At 49.0% G+C, this 27,235-nt stretch overlaps 2 protein-coding genes across 4 annotated transcripts in view; one reads left to right on the top strand and one right to left on the bottom strand.

Moving 5' to 3' along the window:
- BAK1 (BCL2 antagonist/killer 1) overlaps positions 1–2,372 on the bottom strand; it is a 33,664-nt gene extending 31,292 nt beyond the window's left edge. Inside the window, exon 1 of the mRNA XM_045014697.1 lies at positions 1,956–2,372. The gene's annotated coding sequence lies outside the window, so the exon portion shown is untranslated. The remainder of the gene's footprint in view (positions 1–1,955) is intronic.
- On the top strand, positions 2,249–20,646 carry LOC123369289 (gametogenetin-binding protein 1-like). Of its 3 annotated transcripts, XM_045014696.1 has the most exons (8): positions 2,249–2,617; positions 6,945–7,457; positions 9,809–10,276; positions 11,013–11,131; positions 11,737–11,831; positions 13,758–13,879; positions 17,224–17,321; positions 20,266–20,646. In XM_045014696.1, exons 2-7 carry the CDS (start codon positions 7,174–7,176, stop codon positions 17,318–17,320), a joined length of 1,185 nt encoding a protein of 394 aa, XP_044870631.1. In that variant the 5' UTR covers positions 2,249–2,617; positions 6,945–7,173; the 3' UTR covers position 17,321; positions 20,266–20,646. The 3 variants fall into 3 exon arrangements, with proteins under 3 accessions (XP_044870631.1, XP_044870630.1, XP_044870629.1); XM_045014695.1 differs by lacking the exon at positions 2,249–2,617 and having other exon boundaries at positions 6,823–7,457; positions 9,812–10,276; XM_045014694.1 differs by lacking the exon at positions 2,249–2,617 and having other exon boundaries at positions 6,823–7,457.
- Positions 20,647–27,235: the final 6,589 nt, after the last annotated feature.

Genomic DNA, 27,235 nt, shown 5'->3' with positions numbered 1-27,235 from the left:
AGAAGCCGGCTCACCCTCTTCTGTGGGAGCAATAAAACTGCCATTGGTGCGTCGTACAGTCTGATGCTGTTTCAGGAAGTGCGCACACATCTCCCGAAGGAAACATGTTCTAGGCAAGGCTCTTAGCCCACACAAAGGAACTTGGGGCACATTCCACCACTGGATGCACAGCGGACAGGAGGGTAACTAAACACTTGCCTGCAGTGTGTGTGTGTGTGTGTGTGTGTACAGCGTCTAACACCCTAGGCCTTGGGGCAATGCTGCATTACAAATGAATACTCCTACTGCTGACATTATCCTGGGAAGCACAACTCACAGCCACAGGGCTGGCAAACTAGGGTCACCAGGCTCCACAGCTCCTGACCCCAGAGAAGTAGCCACTCCAACAGCTTCTCCATTCCCCTTTAGGACCTGCTCTGACAGAAAGTCACACATCTGCCCCCTCTGCTCTCTTCCTGTCTGCACACATAGGCCAAACAGAGAGCGCTGCTAGCCCATGCAGCTGGGGGGGCCCCCTGCACTGCCGCATGGGAAGGTGCTGAAATGATTCATTAATTTCAAAACTATACACGTGACTGGTTATGTCTGGTAACTCAGCGTGGGAAGACAGTGCCCGCGGCTACAGAGACACAGAGAGTCAGGGGACTGCAGATTTCTGCAGCATTAACCCAGAAACGCATCCCAATCCAAATTCAAAAATCATTTGGGTGTATTTAAGCCTTTAATCCATTTTTATTTACTCGTTTTATAAGAAAGCACTGCAGGGCTGTCCCGATTCCCTGCTGTAGGTTGTCACGTTTTGGCATGACTATAAAACACTGGAGAATATATTTTAACAACAGGGTTCCACGCCCCCTCTTTCAGCAGTCAACTTACAGTGAAATTGTTGGCCCTGATCCTGCAAATACTTATTCACACATTTAACATTAAGCACTTGAATGGTATTAACTCACCTGCTCATATGCCTAATTCAAGCACATGCAGTTGGTATTTTGTTAACTTCTGAGGATAGGACAAGAAGCAATGGGCCTAAATTGCAGCAAGGGCAGTTTAGGTTGGACATTAGGAAAAACTTCCTAACTGTCAAAGTGGTTAATAAATTGCCTAGGGAGGTTGTGGAATCCCCATCCTTGGAGGGTTTTAAGAACAAGTTAGACAAAGACCTGTCAGGAATGGTCTAATTATTACATAGTCCTGCCTTGAGTGCAGAGGACTGGACTAGATGATTTCTCGAGGTCGCTTCCAGTCCTACACTTCTATGATTCCATGACCAGGGCCCTTGATTGTCCTGACCAGTTACAGAGGACTATACATTCCCAAGCACTTTCTAGTTAACCCTCCCAACGCCCAGGCATTAACCCCATTGTATAGGTGGGGAAATGGAGGCTGGGAGACTCGCCCACGGTGACACGGTATCCCTGCGGCGTACATGTTCCAGACCCCTGTGCTAATCACTTCTCCTCCCCACCCCCAAACAAAACCAGCATGACAGCGATGCCCCCAGAGCTGTCACTGGCCTGAGTGGCACCCCCACGGTGGAGCCCTGCACCCTTGCCACGCAAGCTCCTAGGCACCAGTGGCTGGATCCCTACAGATTGCAGCTGTTGCTTTATTCCTCTGTCGTCCCGCCAGTAAAACAGGCCAACCCTCCGCTCCCGGGCCCCAGCCCCATCCCGGTAGCTCCGGTGTCCCAACCCCAGCGCCCGTGCCAGGCCCGGCGCCCTCCCAGCGCAGCAACCCCCTGCCCGGGCCGGGGCTCTCCGAGCAGCGGGCGCCCCGGGGCAGCTCCCCTAGCCCCACCGGCTCTGCCGCCGGCTTCCCCCGAGGAGGCACCGGGCCACCCGCCAGCTGGCTGGACCCCTCCCTTCCCCTTTGTCCAGCGCGCGGCTGGGATGCTGCATCCCGGGGCGCTGGGCTGGGAGAGGGGAGGAAGCGTCCGCAAGGTTCGTACTCACCCTCTGCCTCCTCCCGTCTGCACCGGGGCTTTACAGCGCTCGGGGTGGGGGGTGCGGCTGGAGCTGCCCCTGCGCCCTAGTTCATCATCCCCGGCTTCCTCGCCTGCTTCTACATCGGCTTCCTTACCCTAGGAGGGGGGGACGCCGATTGCATGCGAAAGGAAGGAGTGGAGATAACGAATTGACCATAGATGCAAATAGGGAGACAGCTTCAGCTCCCTCTAGAGGCTCCTTCTAGCCCAAGCTGCTCACGGCGTCTTTCCAAAGCTCCTTCCCCCGTGGCTGGGGGCTGGGGCCGTGCGGATTTGCCATATGTGACATGTGAAGGGGGCTGAATCAGCCAGTACCCTCCCAGGAGGAACCTTTCTGGGAAATAGGTTCCTCCTTCAGGGAAAAGCAAACACAACGGTGTCATGCATCAAGACAGGAGAAGTAATTCTTCCGCTCTACGCCATGCTGATTAGGCCTCCGCTAGAGTATCGTGTCCAGTTCTGGGCGCCACATTTCAGGAAGGATGTGGACAAATTGGAGAAAGTCCAGAGGAGAGTGACAAAAACGATTAACAGACTAGAAAATGTGACCTACGAGGAAAGAGCAAAAAAATAGGGTTTGTTTGGTTTGGAGAGGAGAAGACTGAGGGGGGACACGGTAACCCTTTTCAAGTATGTAAAAGGTTGTTCCAAGGAGGATGGTGAAAAATTGTTCTCATTAATCTCTGAGGATAGGACAAGAAGCAATAGGTTTAAATCGCGGCAAGGGAGGTTTAGGTTGGACATTAAGAAAAACTTCCTTGCCTAGGGAGGTTGTGGATTCTCTGTCATTGGAGGTTTTGAAGAGCAGGTTAGAGCAGCGGTTCTCTGAGTCAGGACCCAAAATTGAGTTGCAACCCCATTTTAATGGGACAGGCCAGTATTAGATTTGCTGGGACCCAGGGCTGAAGCTGAAACCCAAGCTCCACCCCCACCCAGGGTGGCAGGGCTTGGTCTCCACCCCTCCACCCCTAGGGGCATGTCATAACTTTGTTGTCAGAAGGGGCTCACGGTGCAATGAAGTTGGGGAATCCCTGGGTTAGACAAACACCTGTCAGGAATGGTCTAGTTATTACTTAGGCCACGTCTACACATACAGCGTTGCAGTAGCAAGGGATGAAGATGCTCTATGCAGACGGGAGAGCTCTCCTGTCAGCAGGAGTGCCGCCAACTTTTTTGCCGCCCTAGGTGGCGGAAGGTCCTGCCCCCGAAATGCCGTCCCTGACAAAGGCAGCGGAAGGTCCGGCTGCCGTGGTCGCCGCCCCCCAAATGTTAGCTCCCTAGGCGACCGCCTAGGTCGCCTAATGGGTTGCGCCGGCCCTGCCCGTCAGCATGAAGAAATCACTTGCACGGACGGCAGAAGCTATGGTGGCCGGAGAAGATCCCCTGCCAACATAGCACTGTGCACATGAGTGCTTATGTCAATGTAATTTATGTCACTCGGGTGGTGGTCTATTCACCCCCTGAGCATAAATTATGCTGACAGAGGCTGTAATGTAGACATAGCCTACATCCTGCCTTGAGTGCAGGGGCCTGCGTTAGATGACCTATTGAGTCATTCCAGTCCTACACTTCTGTGATTCCTATCTTGGCTCCTCATGGGCTTCCTGGGACCACCTTTTCCCCAGGGTGCGAGAGTGTGCTAACGGGACAAGAATGCTAGTGACTGGAGGGAAGCGAGAAGAAAAGGGGGACGGGACAGCACCAGTGAAAGAGTGACCCCAGCTGTGGATGGGGAGGAGGTAGAGAATAGAGGAGCAGAGAGTAGGGGAGTTGAAATCTTGGAGGATGAGTTTGCTGTGAACCTGAGGAATATTAGGAAGCTGTTGAAAGGGACAGAGTTTGGGGAGTGATATGGTTGCTAGACTTTTTCCCACTATATATTTGTAGGCACCTAGCTTTACAGAGCCCTGATCAGGGTTGGGGCCTCTAGGTCAGTGGTTCTCAACCAGGGGTACACGCATGCCCCTTCCAGGGGGTACATCGACTCGTCTAGATATTTGCCTAGTTTTACAACAGGCTACAGAAACAGCACTAGCAAAGTCAGGACAAACTAAAATTTCATACAAACGATTTGTTTATACTGCTCTATATACTATACACTGAAATGTAAGTATAATATTTATATTCCAAATGATTTGTTTTATAATTATATGGTAAAAATGAGAAAGGCAGCGATTTTTCAGTACTAGTGTGCTGTGACCCTTTTGTATTTTTATGTCTGATTTTGTAAACAAGGACCGTAGTTTTTAAATGAGGTGAAACTTGTGGGTACACAAGACAAATCAGACTCTCGAAAGGGATACAGCAGTCTGGAAAGGTTGAGAGCCACTGTTTTAGGTGCTACCTCAATACAAATAGCTAGTAGCTAAAAGCCTGTACGGTGGCTGTCACAGGGCAACTTCCTGCAGTAACTTGGGGAGGCCATATTGTATTAAGTGTATGAGCGGTTTATGTATCATGGTAGGTCACAGCTGCCCCACCAAGTGAAAACAGTAGGGGATGATTCAGGCAAATCACTGAGATTTTAACACCCCAGAGAGGTACTTCCTCCTAGGAAGCCTCATATATTCTGGTTCAAACTGGGTTCTCCAGGGACCACCAGATAAAGAAAGGACTTTTGGGTAAATAGCCTGAGCTTAAACTAACCTAGGGCTTCGTTCTGGTTCCTGATCTAACCATACGGAAAACCCATTTGTGGGGTTTGAAGGACTGACACCCACCACCAGGGCCCTCGGTTGGATTTGGGGCTGATCTCTGGTAGGCTTTTAGCACACGTGTAGCTTCTCCTCTTGTTTTTAGATGTTTTTTTCTGTAATGCTTCCACCTTAACAACAAATGTGTTTGCACAGAAGGAGCTGTGTGGTATCTTGTAACCGCAGGCAATACATTGGTCACAGGAACGCACAGGTGCTGGCCTCTTTCAGCAGACCGGCTTGCTGGGGATATTACACTGTAGAAGACAGGGACCTGTGCAGCCTTAAAACCCAGGTCCGGAGGGAGTGAGACAGGTCCCTGTCCAACAGGGGTAATGGCTGGGAGCCAGAAACCTTTAACTCGATGCCCTTGAGAGGGGCCACAGAAGGGAAATACAGGGGCAGTTAGCCTGAAACGGTGACAGTGGCATGGGTGATGTCCATAAAGTCATGTGTGTGTGTTTGCGAAAAAGCAAGGCAAAGCTGAAAATGGCTGAGAACTTAAAGATTGGATGGCAACAGACTGCAAACGCCAGCAATGATTGAACCTGGTGACGTTCTGTACAAAAAGAGCTCTCGGCCACGCTTATCGCTTCCCTCCCTTCACACTGACTCAGACATCCTAGGCTCCAGAATGATGTTTAGGGTTACTGTGGGTGCTGGCTCTGTGGGTGTGTTGATCGGTGTGTGGGTTGGGTTGTGCTGGGAGAGTTGTGTGGATTTGTGCAGGTGGCAAATGAGGGATGTGTGCTGCAGGCAGGAGCTATGCGTATTTGGGAGGGTGTCTGTGGTTGTGGTGTGGTGTGGGTTGTGCTGACTTGCGTCTGAGGGTGTTGTGCTGGGAGATTTGTGCTCATTTGGGCAGTTGACAGCTGGGTGCACGGGTATGGCTTAGGGCCAAGTAATCCACCCTCTGTGCAATCTCCCTCATACAACCATTGAATTGTTGCATACAAATTAGCTGTAGAGTAAGGGTGACCGGTGACAAGGAGCCACATATTAACCTTTGTACAATTGTCACTAGATGTCTTGGCATGTTATAGATACATGCATTACTGTAGCTGTATGCCACAAGGGTGTAATTCATAACGTCAGAATGGCTGTGAACTTAAAAACTGGGTGGTAACAGACCGTGGAAACCAGGGATGATTGAACGTGGTGATATGCTAAGGAAAAAGAGCTCTCAGCCATGCTTGTAGCTGCTTCCTGCACTTCTCACTGACCCAACAGACGTTTGAGGCTTCAGATTGACACACACAGCAACATTCCTAGAATCGTCTACAGATAAAGGAAATAAATGGAGGGCAAAACTAGAATAATAAGTCACTTTGGGGGAGATTTTGCCAAGAGCTCAGGTCAGATTTCCACCCGCAATAGGGGCTAGATCTTCACCCAGAAGCTCCCTTCTGTTACACTAAATTGCTAGATGTTTTTGGTTCCTAAATGAAAGCTGAGCCCTTTTGAAAATTCTAGCCATAAGGGCTGGGGGGAGGGGGAATAAATTAATAAAATCTAGCAAAAAAAAAAATCAAAAATACCAACTCTAGCCCAAGCAGCAGTTTCACCCCAAAAGGGAGCAGTCCAAGAAAGTCCATGGAATCTACTAGGGATTTCGCTATTCATTTTACATGGACAGTGCGTGGAGGAGCGGTATGAACAGTGACAAATAATAATAACCGATTCCTGTATATTATTATTGTTTATTACAGTCGCACCAAGGAACCCCAGTCATGGCCCAGGACCCCATTGTGCGAGGTGCTGTACAGACACTGAATAAAAAGACAGTCCCTGCCCTTACAATCTAAGCAGGGCCAGCTCCAGGGTTTTTGCCGCCCAAGCAGCGGAAAAAAAAAAAAAGCCACGATCGCGATTGGCAGCAGCTCCACCGCGCCACGTTCTTCTTCAGCAGCAATTCGGTGGCAGGTCCTTCTCTCCGAGAGGGAGTGAGGGGCCAGCTGCTGAATTGCTGCCCCTTCCCCTTGGCCGCCCCAAGCACCTGCTTGCTGAGCTGGTGCCTGGAGCTGGCCCTGAATTTAAGTGATATAATAGTCGTTACCAATAGATTAGCTGCATCCCTCCCCTCCCCCATGGAACTCTAGAACTCCTGGGAACTGTTGCCGGGGGAGGGGGGATGTTTGAATTTGAATCCTTGGTTCTAAACTGTTGAGAAACCTCAGCCCAGCTGCCTTTGTGATCCCCCCAGACCCCCTCACCGCAGGGCTGAGAGAAATGAATCCTCTGACCATTCCCCCTGTTTCCAGCAGGCTCTCGGTGCTCCAGCTCTTCAGGAATCTCTTTGGGCTCAGGCAGAGCGCGCAGGAGGGCCCAGAAACCAGAGCAGACGCCCAAGAGCAGGGGAACGTCGGGGACCTAGAAGAAAACAGCTCCCTGGTGCCTGCTGGGGCTGAGTCTGAGACCGGCGAGCCAGCAGGCAAAGAGCTAACGGGCGACCACCCGACCGACGAGCCCTGTGGAGATGCAACAGGCGACCGCATGGGGGAGATCCTTGGAGAGCTGAAGGATATCAGTCTTGGGGGCACCCCTTCCAGCCGTGGCAGGAGATCCCCTCCTATGCTGGACCCCAGTGGCATGGAGATGGGTGACTCCGGTGACTGGGCCTTGTCTGACCTCTCTGAGTGCTGTAGCTGCATTGACACCAGCGTGGATGAGGAGGAGATGCAGAGCATGGGAAGTGGAGCAACAGGAGAGCCGCGCGGGCAATGCTCTGAGACAGGAGATGCAGGAGGAGCATCTGCTGAGAGATGGCCCTTGGGGAGGTAAGGCATTGATGACGCAGATGGCTGATGGGAGGCAGGGAGTAGGGATGGGGCGGCAGATCACACAGGAGTGAATGAAAGACTCTGAAGCACTATGGGCAAAGTGTAACTCCAGTGGCGTGAGTGGACCGAATCCAACCACTTCAGTTTGTGATTAGTCATAAGAATATTCAAGGTCCGGTGGGGGCACCTTTGCCACAGCTACTTCCTGAACACTAGTGCCGTGTAATAGCATTGCATTAACATGTTGTTGATTTAACTTTTCAGTGAGTTCACTTTCTATTTCCTGGTTTCAGAGGTTTGAGTGCAGCTGACCTTGACGTGCTGGAAGGGCACAAGGCAGCTCCAAGCAATTTTATTTCTGCATGAACAAGTTTGTCGCCTGTGGCTCAGTCTAGCTAATGGCAGATCTGAGTTTTAGGCCTGAATTTTTTTCCTCTTAAAACAGCCCATCGCTGCATTAACACTGGTGCTGCCCTGCTAGTGGGCACTGGCTGCTGGTGTTTGACCACTCTACTGTCCAGACCTGCTCTGAGCAGTTATGCTAGCATCTCCACCACTGAAGCAAGGGGGAGAGATGTTAAGATAAATACCAGTCTAGATACAGCCTTATAGAAAACATACTTATTGCTCAGTTACAATCCTACATTTCTCTTGAGTGGCTGTCCTTAATCCAGTTCAGTGGCTGGAAACAAGGAGGAGAACTCGTATCAACTGATCAGCCAGCTCTTCATGGGCCCTCAGAACCTGCTCCTTGGTCCACAGAAGAGTTGTGAGAGATTCTGCTCTAGGCCTATGAGCTTCCCAGTAATTCCCCCCGCCCCCCCGGGGGGAAGCTATGATTCAAACAAGCGTCTCCTCTCACTAGTAACATGATACATCTGCAAATGGGTGTAGCTGGAGTGTGTGTGGGTGGGGGGGAAGAGAGAGGTATCCAGGACGCCAGGAAATGGGTTTGGAAGTGTTAAGTATGAACGGGGAGAAGAAGTACTAAGACCACTGGGAGATGGTGTTGACAGCTGAAGGTAATTGAAATCATCAGGTCTTTAAGATCCCATCTCTTCTGTATCGACTGTGAAGGGGGATCCACGTACAATGCAATGCTCTGCTGACATGGTGAAGGTCCGGTTTGGTCATGCAGTGCGATGAGACTGAACTGTGCTGGAGCTCAGCAGCGTCCAAGGCCGTTGCATGATTCAGGAACTTGATGCTAATGCTGCTTGGTCTTATCTTCATGGCAAGACTGAGCTGTCTTTTAACCGCCTCAGAGCAGTTCCGTATTGTAACAGAGATCCCCCACGCACCCTGGCCCTGATTCTCCATTGCCCTGGCTTTGCAGAGGCACGTATGCCAGTGCAAAGAGGGTGGCAGATGCTCCCAGATCAGAATGGCAGTGTTTTATACCCACTGTGGACTAGTGTAAATGGTGAGGTGCGGGACTGTGGAGAATAAGGGTCCCTGATTGTCACGATGCAGAGGGGACCTTAGAGCCGATGTGGAAAAATGTCACCCTGCAAAAAGCAGCCTGCACAACAACTGAGAACTAAGACCAGGTCTCCACTAGAAATGGTTTGCTGGTGTCTACACTGACGAACGTTCCTAGTGTAGATGCAGTTCATACTAGCAAAAAAATCACAAACTCTACCCACCATTTCCCCTCCTATGCTGGACCCAGTGGCTTGGAGAGAGGAGACTCCGGTGGTTTTGTCAACACTGCTGTGAGCCAATGTGAACCAGCAAATGTTTCTAATGTTGACCTGGCCGAACTCATCAGTGAAACTGCAAAACCATCAGAAATGGACTACTTTCTTTGTTTTCTTATTATTGTTGCAAGGAATGAATTATCTCCCAGTGGCCAGTGGAATTGCTTCCTTTTAGACCATTTGCTCGAACAATGCCTACATCAAAAGTAATATTTTTAGCTTCCTTATTTAACCAGTATCCCTTTTTGGAGCAATTCGCCCACATTTCTACTGACCTTTCTTTTCCTTCCATCTTGTTGTAAGAGTTCAAAGTGGAAAGCCTTCAAATCAATGCCAGATGACAGGGGTGGGGAGGGGGAATTCCATATAAATAAGTCATCTTGCTATGACTGAATGTTTCATGAGCGCCCACCATTTCTCTGGTTGCTCCCTTCTTGCACAGCATCTCAGCTCGATTGGTCTTCCGCCTCCCCTGCAGAACTCTGGAACTCCTGGGCAGTTCTGAATTCTGGAGGCGGCCATATTTCAATTTGAATCCCTGGTTCTAAACTGTTGAGAAACCTCAACAGCTGTCGCGGTGCCCTCACCAGATCCCCTCCTGCAAAGGCTGAGAGAGATGAATCCTCTTTCCGTTCCCCTTGTTTCCAGCAGGCTCTCGGTACTCCAGCTTATTAGGAACCTCTTTGGGCTCAGGCAGAGCGTGCAGGAGGGCCCAGAAACCAGAGCAGATGCACAAGAGAGTGGGGACATCAGGGACCTAGAAGAAAACAGCTCCCTGGTGCCTGCTGGGGCTGAATCTGAGACCAGCGAGCCAGAGGTCAAAGAGCTAACGGGCGACCACACGACCGATGAGCCCCGTGGAGATGCAACAGGCGACCACATGGAGGAGATCCTTGGAGAACTCAAGAATATCAGTCTTGGGGGTGCCCCTTCCAGGCATGGCAGGAGATCCCCTCCTATGCTGTACCCCAGTGGCATGGAGATCGGAGACTCCGGTGGCTTTGTCAACACTGCTGTGGGCAAAGATAAAACAGCCCAGAATCCGTGCAGCGGAATCTCTGGCAGGGAGGCAGAGAGGGTGGGAGAAGCTTCTGGTGACACAGGAACATGGGGAAAGTGAGTTTGGTTGTTAGCGACACAAGGCCAGATCCTGGCCTCACTGAGATAGGTGGCCAAACTCCCAGTCCCCCTCCCACACAGATCTGGGGGACCATTAAATGGGACAAGCATTCAGCCTTTAGATAGTGGAGAGGGTTGTAGGTTGCCTCGGGGTACATATGAATTTGTTGTGGGCCCATATTGACAACTGGAAGCCTGTCGGATCCTGGGCAATGGTCTCTTTATAGGGGGCCACTAGTTTGGGCTTTACAGAAGATCACTAAGCAAGCAGCATCTTATTTGCTCTTCACCCACTGCCATAGGCTGTCAGCTCCAGCACAGACTAGCTGGGCTATAGAAATATCCTGGGATGTATAGTCACCGGGTTCCACTCCTAACATTGTAAGTGAAAGGCCCGGTTCTGCTTCCAGCTATGCCAGTGTAAATGTGGAGTAACTCCATTGTAAATCTGGACTAACACCACTGACGTTCATGGAGTTGCTTTGCACTTAACCTGGTGTACATGAGCGATCAGCATTGTGGCCCCTTCCAGTCCTTGGCCTCTTTAGGTCAAGCCCTTCAACAAGTGAGACAATCAGTGCCGGTTGTGTTGGTGTTTTAAATGTGATCCATCTCTTCACTTTGAACTGGGCGAAGGCCTTGTTCTCATGGTTGGAGTGAGTGAGCATGTGGTCACTTGATTGCCATCCTGTTCATGAGCACCCAACCATGCGTAACTGTGTTCTGGGTTCAGGGCTGGGATCTCCCAGGTTCTGCATGCTGACAACGAAGGAATCACACCGACTGCAGGACCCCTGGCAATGACCCCCAAGGACTTCCATGCCAAGGAGGAGCGAGAGCACCTCCTGAAAGGTGAGGAATGGTAGAGAGGCTGCAGGGAAAGGGAATCCCTCCTGATCCATTTGGAAATTACATCTCTTGAGAATTGTCAGGTATTCTGTTAGGTAGACGAGGTTTCCAGATACCTCTGTCTATTCCTTCATATCCATGCTGATCCCTGAATCTTGAGAACTCAGTTACTGTAGGCACTCTGTGCTGTATTGGGAAAGTCTCTGGGCTCAGTCCAATGGACACAGAGAGCAGGTCTCAGCATTGAGGAGGAGAAGCCACTGTGGCTGGGTCAGAAGCAGAGTAGAAGCCCTTTCCATAGCCATGAAGAGTCCAGCTGAGACTTTGATCTGAGTGCATTTATGATCCTTATCACCACAGTATGTGGCCACCCTTTATAACTCATTTTAGTTAATTTTATATGCCGTCATCCGTTTAAATACGAGGGGCTGAGCTCTCCACTGGCCTAACACCGTTCACTTCTCTGGAGATATGCCAGCAAAGGGGTTGGCCCTTGGTCAAATACTGTATCTGGGACATGTATTACCCTTCCATATGGGACAGCATAAGGATATACGATGAGACCGCTCAGAGGATTCACTGCTTTATTTGTGGGGTTTTGTAAACAGAGGATCTAAATGGAGGATCTCCGAAGGCAGAGCTGTCTCCATGGAACAAACTCGTCAACATGTACAAGCAGCGACAGAAGCTTCCTGTTCCTAAGGTTGGTTATATAATACAGAGCAGTGGGCTAAACTAGCGGTGAGGTACTTTCACTTTTACTTTACAAGCAGGGATAAGCGCTCACCCGTTTGGAAAAGGGACTGTTAAAAGGACAGCCTGGGGTTCTCCTTTATTCCCTCGTGCTGATCCCAGATATCGTTTCCTCTGCTTCCAAATTCAAATCAGTGATTTTTACATTATATTTTTACAACTGCTAATGCTATAAACCCAACTGGGATCAGAAAATCCTGCTGGGTCCTCTCTGCCTCTTTCATCCTTGCCCCTAACTTAGATTCTGCTCTCAGGACCTAGCAATATTTCTAGATTATGCCCCTGAAGTTCCTGCTAGAGATGACCTAAAGCCTCTGCTGGGTTATGTAACTGCAAGATGAGTGGTCCTCACAACACAGCTGGCCTCCCTGATTGCAAGAGGGAGGTGCCTTGAAAAAATGAATGCTAAAACGGAAGTAGTGCAGTGTAGTGGTTAGAGCAGGGAACTGGTATTCAGAGCTTTTGGGTTTTATTCTCAGATCTGGTACTGACCCTCTGTGACCATGGTCATTTAACTTCTCAAGGCCTCTGTAAGATAAAGATACATATATACATACAGACATTCCAAACAGTGCAAGGGGAGACACAACAACTCAATCTGATTCTTCTTTGAGGCCTTCAGTTCAAAGGGTGGCCAAATTCATAGCACTGGACACTGTACAGTTCCCACCATTCGTCATTACCTCCATTAAATGTCATTGCAAGGCAGTTTGAGTGACACCAAAAGGGGTTCTGAGATGGAGGCGAGTGGTTTGGTCTCATCCAGATAGACTATAAATGGGTCCAACTGAGCCCCATTTCTCTACTGCAAGAAGTGCTACATTTGACCTTCTCAGACACTCAAATATGCACTTCTCTATCTGACTAGATTTCTAGGTGCTATCTGTCTTCAGCACTTATATGGCCCCTTTATCATAATATCTGGGCATCTCGCAGCACCCCTGTAAGGCAGAGCAGTGCTACTATTCCCTTTTTATAGGTGGGAAACTGAGGCACATAGAGACGAAGTGACTTGGCCAGGGTCATAGAAGAAGTTGGTAGCAGAGCAAGGACTTAAACCCAGGTCTCCTCAGTCCTGGGTCAGTCCTCTAGACACTGAACCATCCTTTCTTTGCTGCTGCTTTCCTCAACAATACAGTCTGCAGTACAATATGTTTGTTCAGCCAAGAGACTTTGTCACTTTAAAGCTGACACAGGAACTGGTAGAGCTTCAGGAAATGAACCCAGGATAGCTGAGGAGTTAGCAATTCAGTAAAGCAGAGTGTATCTCTGCCTGGGTGTGGAAATGTCATAGCATTTGGGTACAAGACAATGAAGAAGTCAGGCCCCATCTCTGCTGCAGGGTGGGTTGTATTAAGACACCATCTTCAAGAAATGATCTGTTGTCCATTGCCACACAGCATGGACAGGGGCAAGCTTTTTAAAATGGTGCAGGGAAAATGTCATAGATCAAAGGATTTTTTATAGGTTTCCCCTGCCCACATCAGCCAGCAGAATGGTCCGAAACTGTTTGACAAACTGGGGGAGGTAGGAATGTCCAGTGGTGAGAATAGGGGACTGGGAGTCAGAAGACTTGGTTTCTGTTCTGAGCTCTGTCACTCCCGCTGTGTGTAACCCTGGGCAAGTCATTTCCCTCCCGTCTGTGCCTCAGTCTCCCCATCTGTAACAGGGATAATAATATATTCTACAAGATAAAATATGTTGAGATCCTTTGATAGGAATCTCAATATAGAAAGACAATGTGTTTCAAGGTCAGCTCCTGAAAATAGTTTCCTGACTTGATCCAAACTGCAGTGTAGAGAGTGTCTTGATACAATTCCCTTTTCTCTATTCTCACCTGTCCTCAACCTCCATTTTCCTGCACTTCCACCTCCAGGAAAACCCAGTGCAGCTGGAAATGGAAGAGGGATCCACTATGAATCTAACTGTTTATGAATTTGCAACACCCGAGCCTCATCTCATCTCTTCACAATCCTCCAGTACTGCCCTGATCTACAGGTGAGATCCACGATGCTCTTCAACAAAGAAAGCAAGCATAAACACAACCCCAATCAGACACTGTCCAAATTCTGTCTAGTTTCACAAAGTCGAACCGTATTTAAGGATTTTTTCAGGACAAGCAATGCAGTTACCTGTGCAGTTGAGAGAGTGTGCTGAACTGGAAGCCGAAGTATGGTTATACTTTCTCTGACCACTAGGTAGCACCATCTGACTTAAAAAAAAACATCCAGAGATGGGCTAGAAATGTCTTTAGTACAGATGAGTGGTGTAAATTTGAACAGGTTCCATTAGAGAGGGGGAAACTGATCTTCAAACTCATATGGGCCAAATAATCTATTTCCCAAAATAGACTGAATAAATATTTCCCCATGTACATTAGTGAATAAGCTATACTGGTGTTCAAAAACACTGAGTACAAGACAGTGTAATATAAAACATTGTGATGCTGGCCTGGCTAGCGGTTTGGAATTTGTTGTCAACAACAGGGCTAAAGGGAAATCACAAACTGAGAGTAGTAGGGATCCTGACACACTCATGAGCAGTTCCCATTCCATCCAGTAGAGGGCAGCAGTTTACACACACACTTGTCTCTACAGCAAGGGTGGCCAACCTGGGGCTCCGGAGCCACATGCGGCTTTTAGAAGTTAATATGCAGCTCCTTGTACAGGCACCAACTCCAGGGCTGGAGCTACAGGCACCAACTTTCCAGTGTGCCGGGGGGTGCTCACTGCTCAACCCCTGGCTCTGCCACAGGCCCTGCCCCCACTCCACCCCTTTCCACGCCCTTCCCCGAGCCTGCTGTGCCCTCGCTCCTCCCCCTCCCCCCCAGAGCCTCCTGCAGGCCGCAAAACAGCTGATCAGGAGGTGCGGGGAAGGAGGGGGAGACACTGATGGGTGGGGCTGCCGGTGGGTGGGAGGCGCTGGGAGCAGGGTGGGGAAGCTGATGGGGGGCTGCTGACCTATTACTGTGGCTCTTTGGGAATGTACGTTGGTAAATTCTGGCTCCTTCTCAGGCTCAGGTTGGCCACCCCTGCTCTATGGGAAGCAACCTAGAGGTAAATATGTGAAAATTTCTCTGCAGCCTCCCATATCACTGTGAGCTATAATAAAAACACTGATCTCATACAGTGGGCAGCACATTAACCATGTGCTTGTATTTTGGGGCTGGAAATGCCTCTGTTCTGTGTCTGTACAGCACCTGGTACAGTGGGGTCCTGGTTCGTGACTGGGGCTCTAGATGCTACCGCAGTACAAATAATAAAATAATTAAGATGTTATTGCAAAAAAGCCAGTGCTTTACCGGGCTGCACATGAATAATTCCCCTTTACCATCAGCCTTGGTCAGACCATAGGTATGTCTGTCCTGTGCAGGGTGCTTCTTGATAAGGATTCATTTCAGACAATGGGTGAGGCAGAACAGACTCTAGCTCACTTTCCTATAACTGCGTCTGCAGGAGGAAAGGACAGTTTGTGTAGGTCAAGTCACATGCTCTGACTTGATGATGCACAGGAAGTTGATACCATCAGTAAGAAGGTGCCATTTTTAAAGTCACTGATGACAAGTGCTTTAAGAGGAGTCCGGGTGTATGTCATTCCCAGATCTCCGGCTCTGAAATGAACTGGTCGGTCTTAGACATCCAAAATATATAAACCATGACCTCATGCACATCCTGGCATTCTAAGCAGAGAGGCCAAGGAATAAGTGGGCCAGGGAGGGCAAAATCCCCTTTTGTCCATGGTGGGAATCTCAAAGCTGAAGTTGCAAAGAATCCTGTGGCACCTTATAGACTAACAGACGTTTTGGAGCATGAGCTTTCGTGGGTGAATACCCACTTCGTTGGATGCAAGTAGTGGAAATTTCCAGCTGAAGTTATAATTGCTGTGCTGTATCTAGGCTCTGGCTGAAGAGAGGAAATCAGTCTCCAGGCCCAGCACTTTTCACTTACACTAAATTTGCCTAATCAGTTAAAAACACAACAGACCCAGGCCTCCCTCCTATAATAGCTGCAGTACGGTGTGCTCTCTCTTTGCCCATGTCCAAAGAATCTATCCAAAGCCAGGCTGTGCTTTTCAGGCATTTGGAGAGCATCACTATTACCTGGTTAGAACAAAAGAATTTATAAATACGCTTTGTGATGTTCTGTTGTACAAACAAGGGAACAAAGCGGGGGTGTCTGCTGCCACATGCATCTATTGTGTGGCAGCTAAAGCCATGTACATTCCAAGTGTGCAAGTCCTGTAGAAGTTCTTTGTACAGCCACAGAACAACTGGGGCTGGAAAAGGCCTGCTGGATCATTTATCCGTCTCCTTTCCCCTCACCTCCCAATGCAAAATTGTTTGCTATAGTCCATTCCCCAGGGCTTTTGTCTGTTTTGAAATGTCCCAAATATGGGTCTCCCACCCCTTCCTTTGGGGGATGAATCCATCTAATGGAGCTTCCTTTAAATCAAGCTAAAGCACGAACTGCTACGTCTTTGTGGGCTGAGAATGAGAAGGCTGATTTGGGAACCATGTAAAACTGTTCCCTAGACTCCTGCAGACACACTAACAGAACTCTAGGCTCCTCAGCATAGGCAGCCTTCGGGGAGACGTCCTACAGGCCAGTAATTTGGGAATCTCTTTACTGGGCTAACGACCCATTAGCTCCTGACTGCCCTTGGTGATGCAGGCAAGGTAGTTAGTGCCTTCAGTTGCTCTCAGGCTGTGGGACAGTCTGACCTTACTGTTTAGTAGGTGTATTGTCTGTTAAGTGTTGTTTTATCTATGACCATTATCAGAGAGCTGGAGCATGCCCAGACACTGACTAGGGAGCTTGTTTCTAGGTCTGCTAGCTGGCAGCAAGATTATAAAGTCTGAAGGTGTAGAATGGGTATGGGAATTACCCACTTATCAATGAAGGAGAAACATACCAATACACAGACAATGGGCCCAATTCCGTTCTGAGTTACAGCAGTGCACATCTGGAGTCACTCGCTGGACTGCAGTGGAGAGATTCTGGTTCTCACTGCTAAAGATCAGAATTTGGCTCTGTGCCTCTTCTATTCAGCATGTTCAATAGCTGTCATGTTTATTGCTGGAGGCAGCATGTTCTAATGACTGGGAGGGGGGATAGAGTCATGAATCCTGGGTTCTAATCCCAACTCTGCTACTGAGTCACATTCTTTTAACCTCGTCTGTAAACGGGGGATAATATTTAGTTTGCAAAGGATTTGTGAGACTTCATCCACTAAGTGTTTGGACAATGCTAGATAAGTGCAAAGCATTATTCCTATTTTCTTTAGAACGTGTAGGGTAAATTCCAGTGATTGTCTCTCCTGATGCACTTATTTCTCCAATCCAGGTTTCCTGATGACGGCGCTGGGGAAGCTGTTGGGCACTTTGGGAGAGCCCAGGTAGACCTGAGGACAAATGGACTGGGAGCTCCTGAAGAAGACTGAGGTCAGTCAGGAACAGAAGGGCATTCTGGAGTCACTGAGTTACAGCCCCCAGGAGCGCTGTGAGATTGTGCGCTGGTGCCCTACATGTTCCCTTTTCTCACGGGGCTGCTGTTTGTCAATCCAAGTTACACTCTGGTGGTAAACGGCTCTTCTGTATGTGGCGTTTTGAGCGTTCAAAATGCCAGCCCCACGCCTAGATCTCATAGGCTGGGTCTACACTGCACATTGCTGGCAGCGTGGTGTAAGTTGTGTGGCTACACGCCACAGTGAAAAGCAGGCTGCGTCCGCACTGTGGCGTGTCACTATATGCATCAGTGAAAGGCTCTGGCAGAGGCGAGACAGTGGGAAAAGGCTCCTTTCCCCTCCGCCTCCCCTCTGCCAGAGCCTTTCCCCACTGTGGGAGCCTTTTCCTGCAGTGGGGGGAGACTCCGGCAACAGGGAGGCCGCGGGACGCTACGCTACTAAATATAGCAGTGTAGATGGGGGAAGCACTGCTTGGCTTGTAGAGGGCCGCGTAGGGTACATACCATAAGGTTCAGGCATGTCTTTACTCATCTAAGCCGTGCTGTTGAGAGCCATGCTGGGGAGCTGCTGAGGTGTTACAGAAACCATTAGATCATCTAGTCTGACCTCTTCAGGCCATTGTATTGCACCGGTTACCCCGGGGAAGCCCCAAAACTTGGGTTAAACTAAAGCATTTCGGTCCTCAGCAGACTGCATTGTTGCATGTGACAGGCAGAGGAGAGGAGAGAGCGAGGTGCTACCAGTGGAATGGCAAGGGTTTGATTAGGTGGGCTATGCCCAGATGGCATGTGCTCTTCTGGTTACATCAGCTGATGAGGAGGCAGGACTCCTGGGTTCTATTCCTGCCTCTGCTGCTGTTGACTGTGTGACCAAGACTGAGTCGCAATGGCCAAGGCTTTCAAAAAAGGGGACCTCCAAGTTAGGCTCTAATTGTATACTTAGGCACCCAAGTAAATGAGCTGATTTTCAATGGTGCTGAATGCCCAGAAGCTCCCACTGAAGTCCATAGATGCTCAGCACTTTGAAAATCAGGCCACTTATTTAGGTGACTAAGTGTTGGACTCAGGAGCCTAAGTTTAGGCCTCCATTTATTAAAATCTTGACCTCAACCACCCGTGCCTCAGTTTCCCCATCTCTCCAATTGAATATAAAACAGTTGTTCTTGTCGGGCGTGTTGCTGGAGTTAGCGCAGTGTTTATAAAACACCTAGAGATCCTGGGAGAAAGTTCAGCATGCTATAAAATGATTGGTGAAAGAAAGCAGCAGTCCCCAGGAGGAGGAAGTGCGGTGAGTTTTCAAACATCAGTCTAAAAACGGCACCGTGCTTCTGGTTCAATATCACTCCAATAGCCCGAGTCCAGCGCTGGGGCGAGACCGGAGCAGGTTGGGATCAGCAAGCTCCCTTACAAAGCGAGGACGGCTGGGAGCGGGAACAAAGCTACTTCCTCCCTACCTCACGTGGGAAAAGCCCATCTAGAATGCAGTAAAGCATAGCGCAGCACTCTGTGAAGCAGCTGGGCTCCTGTGCCCACTGCCGGGCCCTGGGCGGGTGGGTGGGTGTGGAATTCTTTGGAGGATTTTGTTTCTCGATCAAAGTGCAATTGTTTGTCTTTTCTCTGGTAGCTGCGCTAGGGGGGAGGGGAAGCGCCCAATTATCATTTTAAAAACCTAGTGCGGAGGCGGCTGCTTTGCCTTGTCTCATCCAGAATGTGGCATTTAGGGTTTTTTTCCCCGCACACGAGGCTTGACGCGACTGGCTCGCTGTGTGAAGCGCAGGCAGCGGCAGTTTGCATAAGAGCTTGTGATGGCACCTGGGGACTTACTGCTAAGGACGATTATAGCTCTGTCTGCCCCTCCCCTGCCTCAGCCAATCAATGCTCTTCGTCCTCCCCCCATCTAAACTGTGTTCCAGGAGTGCGGGTGTGATCCTGACGCTGTGCGCAGCCGCAGCGCCTGTCCTCTGAGGCTCTCAGAGGGCTCTGTACGTAGTAATTAAGCCAGTGAGGTGGATAAGTGTGATCCTCATTTGCAGATGGTAAACTGAGGCACGGAGGTTAAGGGCTGGGTTTCCAGGGGCCCAAAAGCCTGCAGAGACCCGCCAGTGTTGGCATCTCTGAAAGTGAGGCCATGTAGCAACTATGGCACCAAACAGAGTCAGTGGGACTAGAACCCTGAGCCCTTCTGTGCCCGTTCTCACCGTCACGGGTGGAGCCGGGGGCAAGCGCAAGAGGGGACGAGCGTGAGCACCAGACCAATCAGAGGGAGAGGAACCCTTGGGCCTTTTCAATGCTAGTAACTGTCCAGCCCATTGTTCAGCACTGGTGCTAGCAGTGGGAGAAGCCAGTGAAGTCCAGGCTCCGCACCCTTTTCTGGCCACAGCCTCAGGGCCCAGTGCTAGGAATGCCTGAGCCCAGTCTACACTGACACTCATGCCCCTGCTCATAACAGCTCCTGAAGCAAAATGGCAACGAATGGAGGGGGAAGTGAAGAGCCACAGGGAAGGGGAGCGATTCTTCAGCTGGGGGCTGGAGCGCGCTGGAGGCAGTGAGGTACAGGGGAGCTGGTCCACACGGCTGGACATGCAGAGGAGAAGAGTCTTGCACCTGTAATGACACGATTGTGGGAAGGGAGTGTGGAGGCCATTGGCGGGTGAGCAGAAGGGGAAGGGGAGAGACTACAGATTTGAGGGACTAGTGTGACCATCTCGGTTGACCTCCTGCATACTATAGAACCTACTTCAGTAGAGACTGACCATCCCTATTGCATATACACATGAGACTGGCCCTTGGAGAAGGAGTCACTTCTCAGTTCCCTTGTGTGCCAGGAGCTGGTGGGATTGGGCATCAGGCTTAGCTACTGGTCAGACAGCTCTGCATTTGCCAGTGTGATTCGGTAACACACTTTCTCTCTGCCCTGGCCAGAGCCTGCTCCTAGAAGAGTTGGGACAGTGGCCCCAAGACCAAGCTTATGTTTTGATCACGGTGAGTCTGCAAGCCCCCTTCATCTAGCAGATGAAAATGAAGAAAAAAGACTGAGACCTGTTCTTTGGTCCTCACCAGGCTGGTGTCTGGGACAAGGCCTGTTAGCTGCAAGCTTGTTCCTGTTTCCTCTTTCAGCGTCTATGCCTTCCCCCTTTGAATGTTTATCCCCTTGCATTCTCCCCTCCCTGCCACCTGAGGGATGACTCCATCTGCACTAGGCTGGCATCCACTGTATTTTTAGAGTAAGTGTTTTACGTTGATTGATTGTTCTCAGTTCCCCCTAAGCTCACAGACTCCTCCCTGCTTATTAAATGGAGTTCTGTGTTGAATTAATTTCCTTCTTGTTTTTTTTTTTCCTGGTTCTTTGTATACTCCGTGTTCAAAAAATCATTTAGAAAATTGCAGGGAGCATAAAGATGGACAAATCTCTCCTGCCTTCCCCACTCGTGGCCGAGTTTAGAGAGGAGAAGGATCTATTGTTAGGTTATCAGGTCCACTTCCTCACCAAAGCAGGATTGACTAGGGATACAGAGCATCTTCCATTCACTTTGAGAGAGGGAAAGACAGGGAACGCCTCTGTTTGCTTTGGGGGATCTCCCCCAATTGCAGAGTGAGAAATGAGATCTCCTCTTCCCTGACTCTGTCACTCACTGAAGAGAGAGGTATCCCACCTCCTCCATTTGCTGATGGGTAGCCCGGGTATCAGGGAATGACAGAAACCCATCCCTCTTGTTATGGGGACCCCTGCTCTGTGCTGGTGCGGAGTCACTGCACCATCAGCAGTGAGCCACCATTGCCAGTCAGACACCTTTATGCCCAGGCCACTGTGACTAATGGTGTCAACAGACCCCAAGCCTGGGAGGTGGTGGCTGACCTCACTTCATCCTGCACTTCCACCCCATGTTTTAGTAGCGCTGGGTGCTTCAACCAGTGACCTCAGGCAAGTGTTCTCCAAACTCTGCTTCAGACTCCTAACTGGGCCAATCTCTGGCTCTTCCGGACAGGCTGTGTGAACTGAATTGCAGCAGCTGTTGGCAGCCCAAGGCCTGTGCTAATCTGGGAATTCTATGACAGGAAGCACACGCCCAGCCAACCTGCCAGAAGACAAAGCCTGCAATGTACACATCAGCTCCCAGGGGTGTTCCTGTGCAGAGCTGCGGCTATTTTTGAACATTTCCCAGCCCTAGTGCCATGCTGGTTTATTTCCAGGGGCTCCATGGAGGCTAGGGTACGAGGCAACCATGCACCTGCTTTTGCCACGTAGCTATGGATGCAGGACTGTTGTGCTCCGGCACGGACAAGGCATCCAGATGGCTCTCCATTTCAATCAACCCCTGCCCCTAAAACAGGGCCCCATATATTCTATGATGATGCTGAATTTCCCACAGATACCCTCCCTCACCGCAGAATCATGCTCCACCATCTAAACTTTCAATGGTTTCAAAATATCTTACCTAGTTGTTAGGGCCACAAGGAACCTTCTAAACATGCATGTCATTCCTGAACCTGGCGACAGCCTGAAACAATAGCTTTGAGAGGTGTGAACTATCCCTGTTCACCTCCAGGGGGCGTTTACTCCAAAACCAGGGACAGCAGTTTAAATGGCAACCTGATTCATTATTTCACTGCCGATCATTTCCGCAGAACTATCCAGCCAGCATGGAACATCCCATGTTCCCAGCCTGCCTTCCAGGGTGCCAAAAGCCCCAGGTAACATCTGCCCACCTGTCAGAACCTCCAGCCAATGCTTCCAGAGCAGTTATGTGCCATCAGTGCAACAATCCGCAGCGCATGGAAAACTAGTGATTGAAGGATAGAGACAAGAAATTGAATTTGACAGAAACATAAGTCACTTCTACCCTGCTTGTACTTTGGGCCGGTGAACACCCCCAGTTTGTAACTGATCTGGACTTCCAGCGTGCTGCACCAGAGTGCTAGAGAATCCAGGTGCAGAATGCTGCGGTGACCACAGGCCCTTAACCCTAAGGTAACCTTTAGGGAGCGACACTGTGTGCTCCCACAGTGCTTTCTCCAGAATACAGCTGGGTTTAAGGCCTGGCCTAGCTTTATCTCCAAGGAATCCACCTCCCGCGTTGTGAAACCATTTTGTGGCCGACCCGGCCATTTGGTTGGACGCAGAAGTGTAACATCTTCCAAGATCCTCGCTGACCCTTCTGTCTTGGAGAGGCACCTCGCTGAACCCAAGAGCCCTCTGTGCAGAGAAGGATGGGGCTGGGATTCATTGCTGCAGCAATAGCTCTCTTACTGTCAAGTGGTAAATGCAGTGGTAATGAAATGGGAGCCTAAGGTGATCGGCTAGGATTGATGGCAAAGGGAAACGGGATGGCTTCATGGGATCCATCTGGAGGAAACTCAGGTGTTTACCTTGTCTGACTGTGACTTCTAGCTCAGGCTTATGCAATGAATAGAGCATGCCCTCAGGAGCATCTCAGGGCTGGGAAGTGAAGCTCTGTACTTACCTGAAGTCCCTGTCCTGATCTTTACTTATGCGGCAGTAAATCTGGAGTAGCTCCAGTCCAGGAAGTGAGGTTAGTTTGAATTTACATTTGCCTAACCAAGATCAGAATAGATGGAGTTTTAATAGTAATACCTAGCTTGCCCAAGGTCACTCAGCAGGGCCCATGGCCAGGGGCGGCTCTATGTTTTTTGCCGCCCCAAGCACAGCAGTCAGGCACCTTCGGTGGTGTTTCTGAGGGAGGTCTGCTGGTCCCGCGGATTCGGCAGCGGTTCTGCGGGTGATCTGCCGGTCCTGCGCCTTTGGCGTACTCGCCGCCGAACCCGCGGGACCGGCGGACCTCCCACAGAAACGCTGCCGAAGGCTGCCTGACTGCCGCCCTCACAGCGACTGGCAGCCCGCCCCCCAGACATGCGCTTGCTGGAGCCGCCCCTGCCCATGGCAGAGCCAGAAATAGACCCCAGGTTTTCTGAATTCCAGTCCAGTGCTCTATCTCAAACTGCCTTTTAGCCTGACATAAGGCCCACCCCTGTGGTCCTTACTTGGGCATAACTCTCCTTGCCTTCAGCAAGCCTTTAGCAAAGTCTCTCACAAGAGGCTATTGAAGGAATCAAAGCGCCACAGGTGAAAAGCGAAGCCCCGTCATTGATTAGAAAATGGCTAAAGACAGCATTGGAATAACACTTGTCAGGACAAAAGCTGGCTTCCACTCTAGGGCTGATGAAGTTTGGTATATCTGTTAATGGCCTGGATAAGGGGCGAGCAGTGAGATGGCAGAGTTTGGAAAGGACACACTGTTATGTAGATCAAAGCCAGAGGAGCTGGCGAGGAACATCAGAAGGTCTAAATAAAGCCAGGTGAATGGACAAGCTGATGGCAGATGCGTGGTAAAGCAGATTGCAGTGACCAACTTGAGTTCATTGCCACAAGATGTCATTGAGGCTAAGAGCTCAAAAAAGGATTGGACATTTATATGGCCAATGAGAACAGTCCTGGCTATCTTACATGGGTTAAAAGTTATAAAGGATAAATGGATTTATAACAGAAAGGCAGTGTTACTTAGCGGCTTCAGCACCAGACTAGGATTTGGGAGACCTTTGTTCTATTTCTATGGCTCACTTGCTGGAAGATTGTAGGCAAGTCACTTCCCTGTTCTGTGCTTCAGTTTCCCCATCTGTGAAATGGGAATATTGACACTGAGCTCCTTTGAAAAGTGCTTTGAGAGCTACTGACAAAAAGTGCTAGGTAAGAGCTAGGGATTATTCCAAATCCTCCTGCATTGGGATATAAACCAACAAGAAAGATTTTCCTGTGAACAGATTCCTTCATAATGATTCACTACAGGGGTTCATGCACCTTCCTGTGAAGCAGATGCTGTTGGTCGCTCTCAGATGGGATGCTGGACTAGTTGGACCTCGGGTCTGATCCATTCCTGATGGGAATCTTTCCTGAGTAAAGACGTAGGATTTGACCTGTGAACTTTACAATATAATACCTTGCTCTTATCATTAGATCTCCCAGTGCTTTACAAAGTATCATTAATCCCATTTCACAGATAGAGAAACTGAGGCACTCAGGGGATGGTCACTTGCACAAGGTCACCCAGCAGGCCCAGACCAAGATAGACCTGGGAACTGATTCCAAATCAAGTGCACTAGCCACTAGGCTATGCTCCCTTCCAGTGAAATTTAGACTTTGAAAGGAATGGTTGTGGAATGTAATTCTCCAATTAACAATCCCTTCTGCACTCTGCCCACCCGACAGTCTGAAGGCGCTGGGCATTAACAAAGTGGTGACAATGTTTGCTTTGCAAGTAAATGTGTGTCAACTAGTATGAATGTCAAGGTTTGGCACTCTTGAGCCATATGTTCTTATGGGTGTTAATTGGAAGTAAATGTACTGAGTTACTCCGAATTATTCCACCATGAGTGAGATCAGAATCTGGCCCATCTACTTCACAAGAAGCTGTAAGATCACATAGCATTCCTACATTCTGTAAAATCTATTTTAAGAACTTTTTGTTTACAAACATACATGTGACACTTGAGAGCAAATCAGGGACATGAACAAATGCTGTGTAATATACAACCCTCTGTAAACCTCATTTGTTCCATGTGTTGACATAACTAGATTATCAAATGCTGGAGCACATAAAGCACATGTAGCATCTTATTGAGAAGATCCATGCTCCAGTGGTAGGTGCCACCCTGAGACATAGGAGAACTGGGTTTAAGTCCCTTTACTACCATAGATTTCTTGCATGACCTAATGTCATGAAACACTCAGTCTCTTTGGCCAGGTCCTCAAAAGTACATAGGTACCTAACTCCCACTGAATTCATCAAAATACCTGTGTGTCCCTGGAATGTGTCAGGGTTCAATCCAGACCAGTGAGGAGTTGTCACCCCTGCCACTCTCAGGGCGTCTTAAGTGTTATTCTGCTGTCGCTCATAGTCCTGACACATGCAGCCGCATACAAGTCACATGCTGGCTTGCACCACCCAGTTACATTTTGCAAAGTGACCCCAACACCTGCCTCTCCCAAATTTTCCCCAAACTGTCTCCCTGCAGAATTCAGCCCTCTCACTGAACGCTCAGAAGTTAAGTCCATTGCTCTTTTAAAGAGACAAATTAATAAACTGCAGTGTATTAACTGGGGTTTGACAAACATTCTTATTTCAATCATAGCACTGGATTAGTTTATAGTGTAAAAGTAAAACAAGTTTTTATTAAACAAAAAGTTAAGTGATACCAAGTATAAGGACTACGGATACAAATGGTTACAAAGAAAAGTAAAAATAGGTATCTAAGACTAAAACGTAAAGTCAGCCAGTTACAATCTTTGCTTATGCAGGTTTCTCATCTATATTCGATTCCTAGAGGTTTCAGCCCCACTGGTTGAAGGACCCAACGTTCTGTGATTTCAAGATCTCTGGCCTCTTGAATCCCCCAAGCGATGGACCTCCATGGGGTTCTCTTCCCTGTCTGTTTATACTCCAGTCAACCTTTGTAATGTATTCTTTGAAAAGTCAGCCCAGACCAAGCTTCTCTCTCCTGCTGGGGTGTAGATGCCCTGCTGTCGCCCCAAAGCTCATTGGCCCTGCTTCAAGAGGTAGGAAGGCTCCTAGGGGTGCAGTCTCCATCCCCCTATATTCAATTGGGGCTTCCATTGTTTCGATTTCTCTCAGCTTAATTGACATTGGAGACAGGTAAATAGCTGCCTTTACTCCTGTCTGGGAGAAAACCTATTGCTCTCTGTGTTTGGTCACAGACTTTAAAGCATAATATCAGTGAGTAGCCATAATTCATAGTGTTAATGCAGACATTTCACAATGATATTTAATCCCCAGTGTGTCACATAAAAGACATTACAGAATACATTTGCGTAATAGAGTAACATTGTATAGAATTAGTTGATTCAACTGCTTATCAGTTGAGGTCCAGACCCCCCTGTTTAAATAGCTAAGAGGCTATCTCCCCCACTCATTAGTTTGATGGCTTTGTTTAGCTTGTTTTTAGATGTACCTTCATTGTCACTTCATTGATGACCAGGCTGGTACAGACAAGCAAATACACATTTCTTTGTCCAGGGCAGACTGGGCTTATGCATTGCTCACCAAGCACATTTTAAGAACATAATTCTAACAGATATTTATAACTCTGTGCACACCCCCTAATATACCATGCAAGAATATTAATGATCAGTGAGTTATTAGTTTTCCAGTGCTATATTACTGGACCTTTTGGGGATACACTATGACAACAGTGTGTTAGGTGTGGTGAGTATATCAAGCCCCACAAGAATTGCTGACACAGAGTAGTGAACCACCAATGGACCTCTGTGTCACAGTCTCACACAAGAACAAATTTACAACAGCTGAGGATCTGGCCCAATATTTTCCAGTAACATTCCTGCTTTTCTATGTGTACACCCCAGATTTCCTCTTTCCAAGGCATTTGTGCAGAAATAAAATCTTCAGATTCAGTTCAGATGTGCACCTGATGATGTCACAACCTTGATCGGTAGCATGACAACCGGCTGCTGTGGAACTGGATGTAATTTAACCAACAAAGGATTCTTAGGACTCCAAGATGGGGAAAATAATGAGCAGATGCACTGTTGAGAAAAAGATCCTGTTTTCAGGCAAATCCTTCATGTCGTGCTTGGAATGAAAAGTCATGCAAATGCTGGAGGCAAGCTGCAAAAGAAAACAGACATTGTTCAGTAAGAGCGGAAGAGCTCAGTTCATCTACATGAGTGAGCTTGTAAAATATGCACCATGGCCCTTCTAGAGGCTTGTCCACATGGGATAATAGCCTACTACTGCAGCAGGCTAACGACACTACTTCTTTAGAGCAAAAAGCAGAAGTATGTGCTTTCATGCAAAAGGCGCTGAATTCAAACCCTGTTGTGGTGGGGCACATTACACTAACA

This window comes from Mauremys mutica, chromosome 4, assembly GCF_020497125.1.
Source record: "Mauremys mutica isolate MM-2020 ecotype Southern chromosome 4, ASM2049712v1, whole genome shotgun sequence".
In the NCBI taxonomy this organism is placed as follows: domain Eukaryota; kingdom Metazoa; phylum Chordata; order Testudines; family Geoemydidae; genus Mauremys; species Mauremys mutica.
Note: the sequence above shows the minus strand (reverse complement) of the source record. Positions and strands in the feature narration are given on the sequence as shown.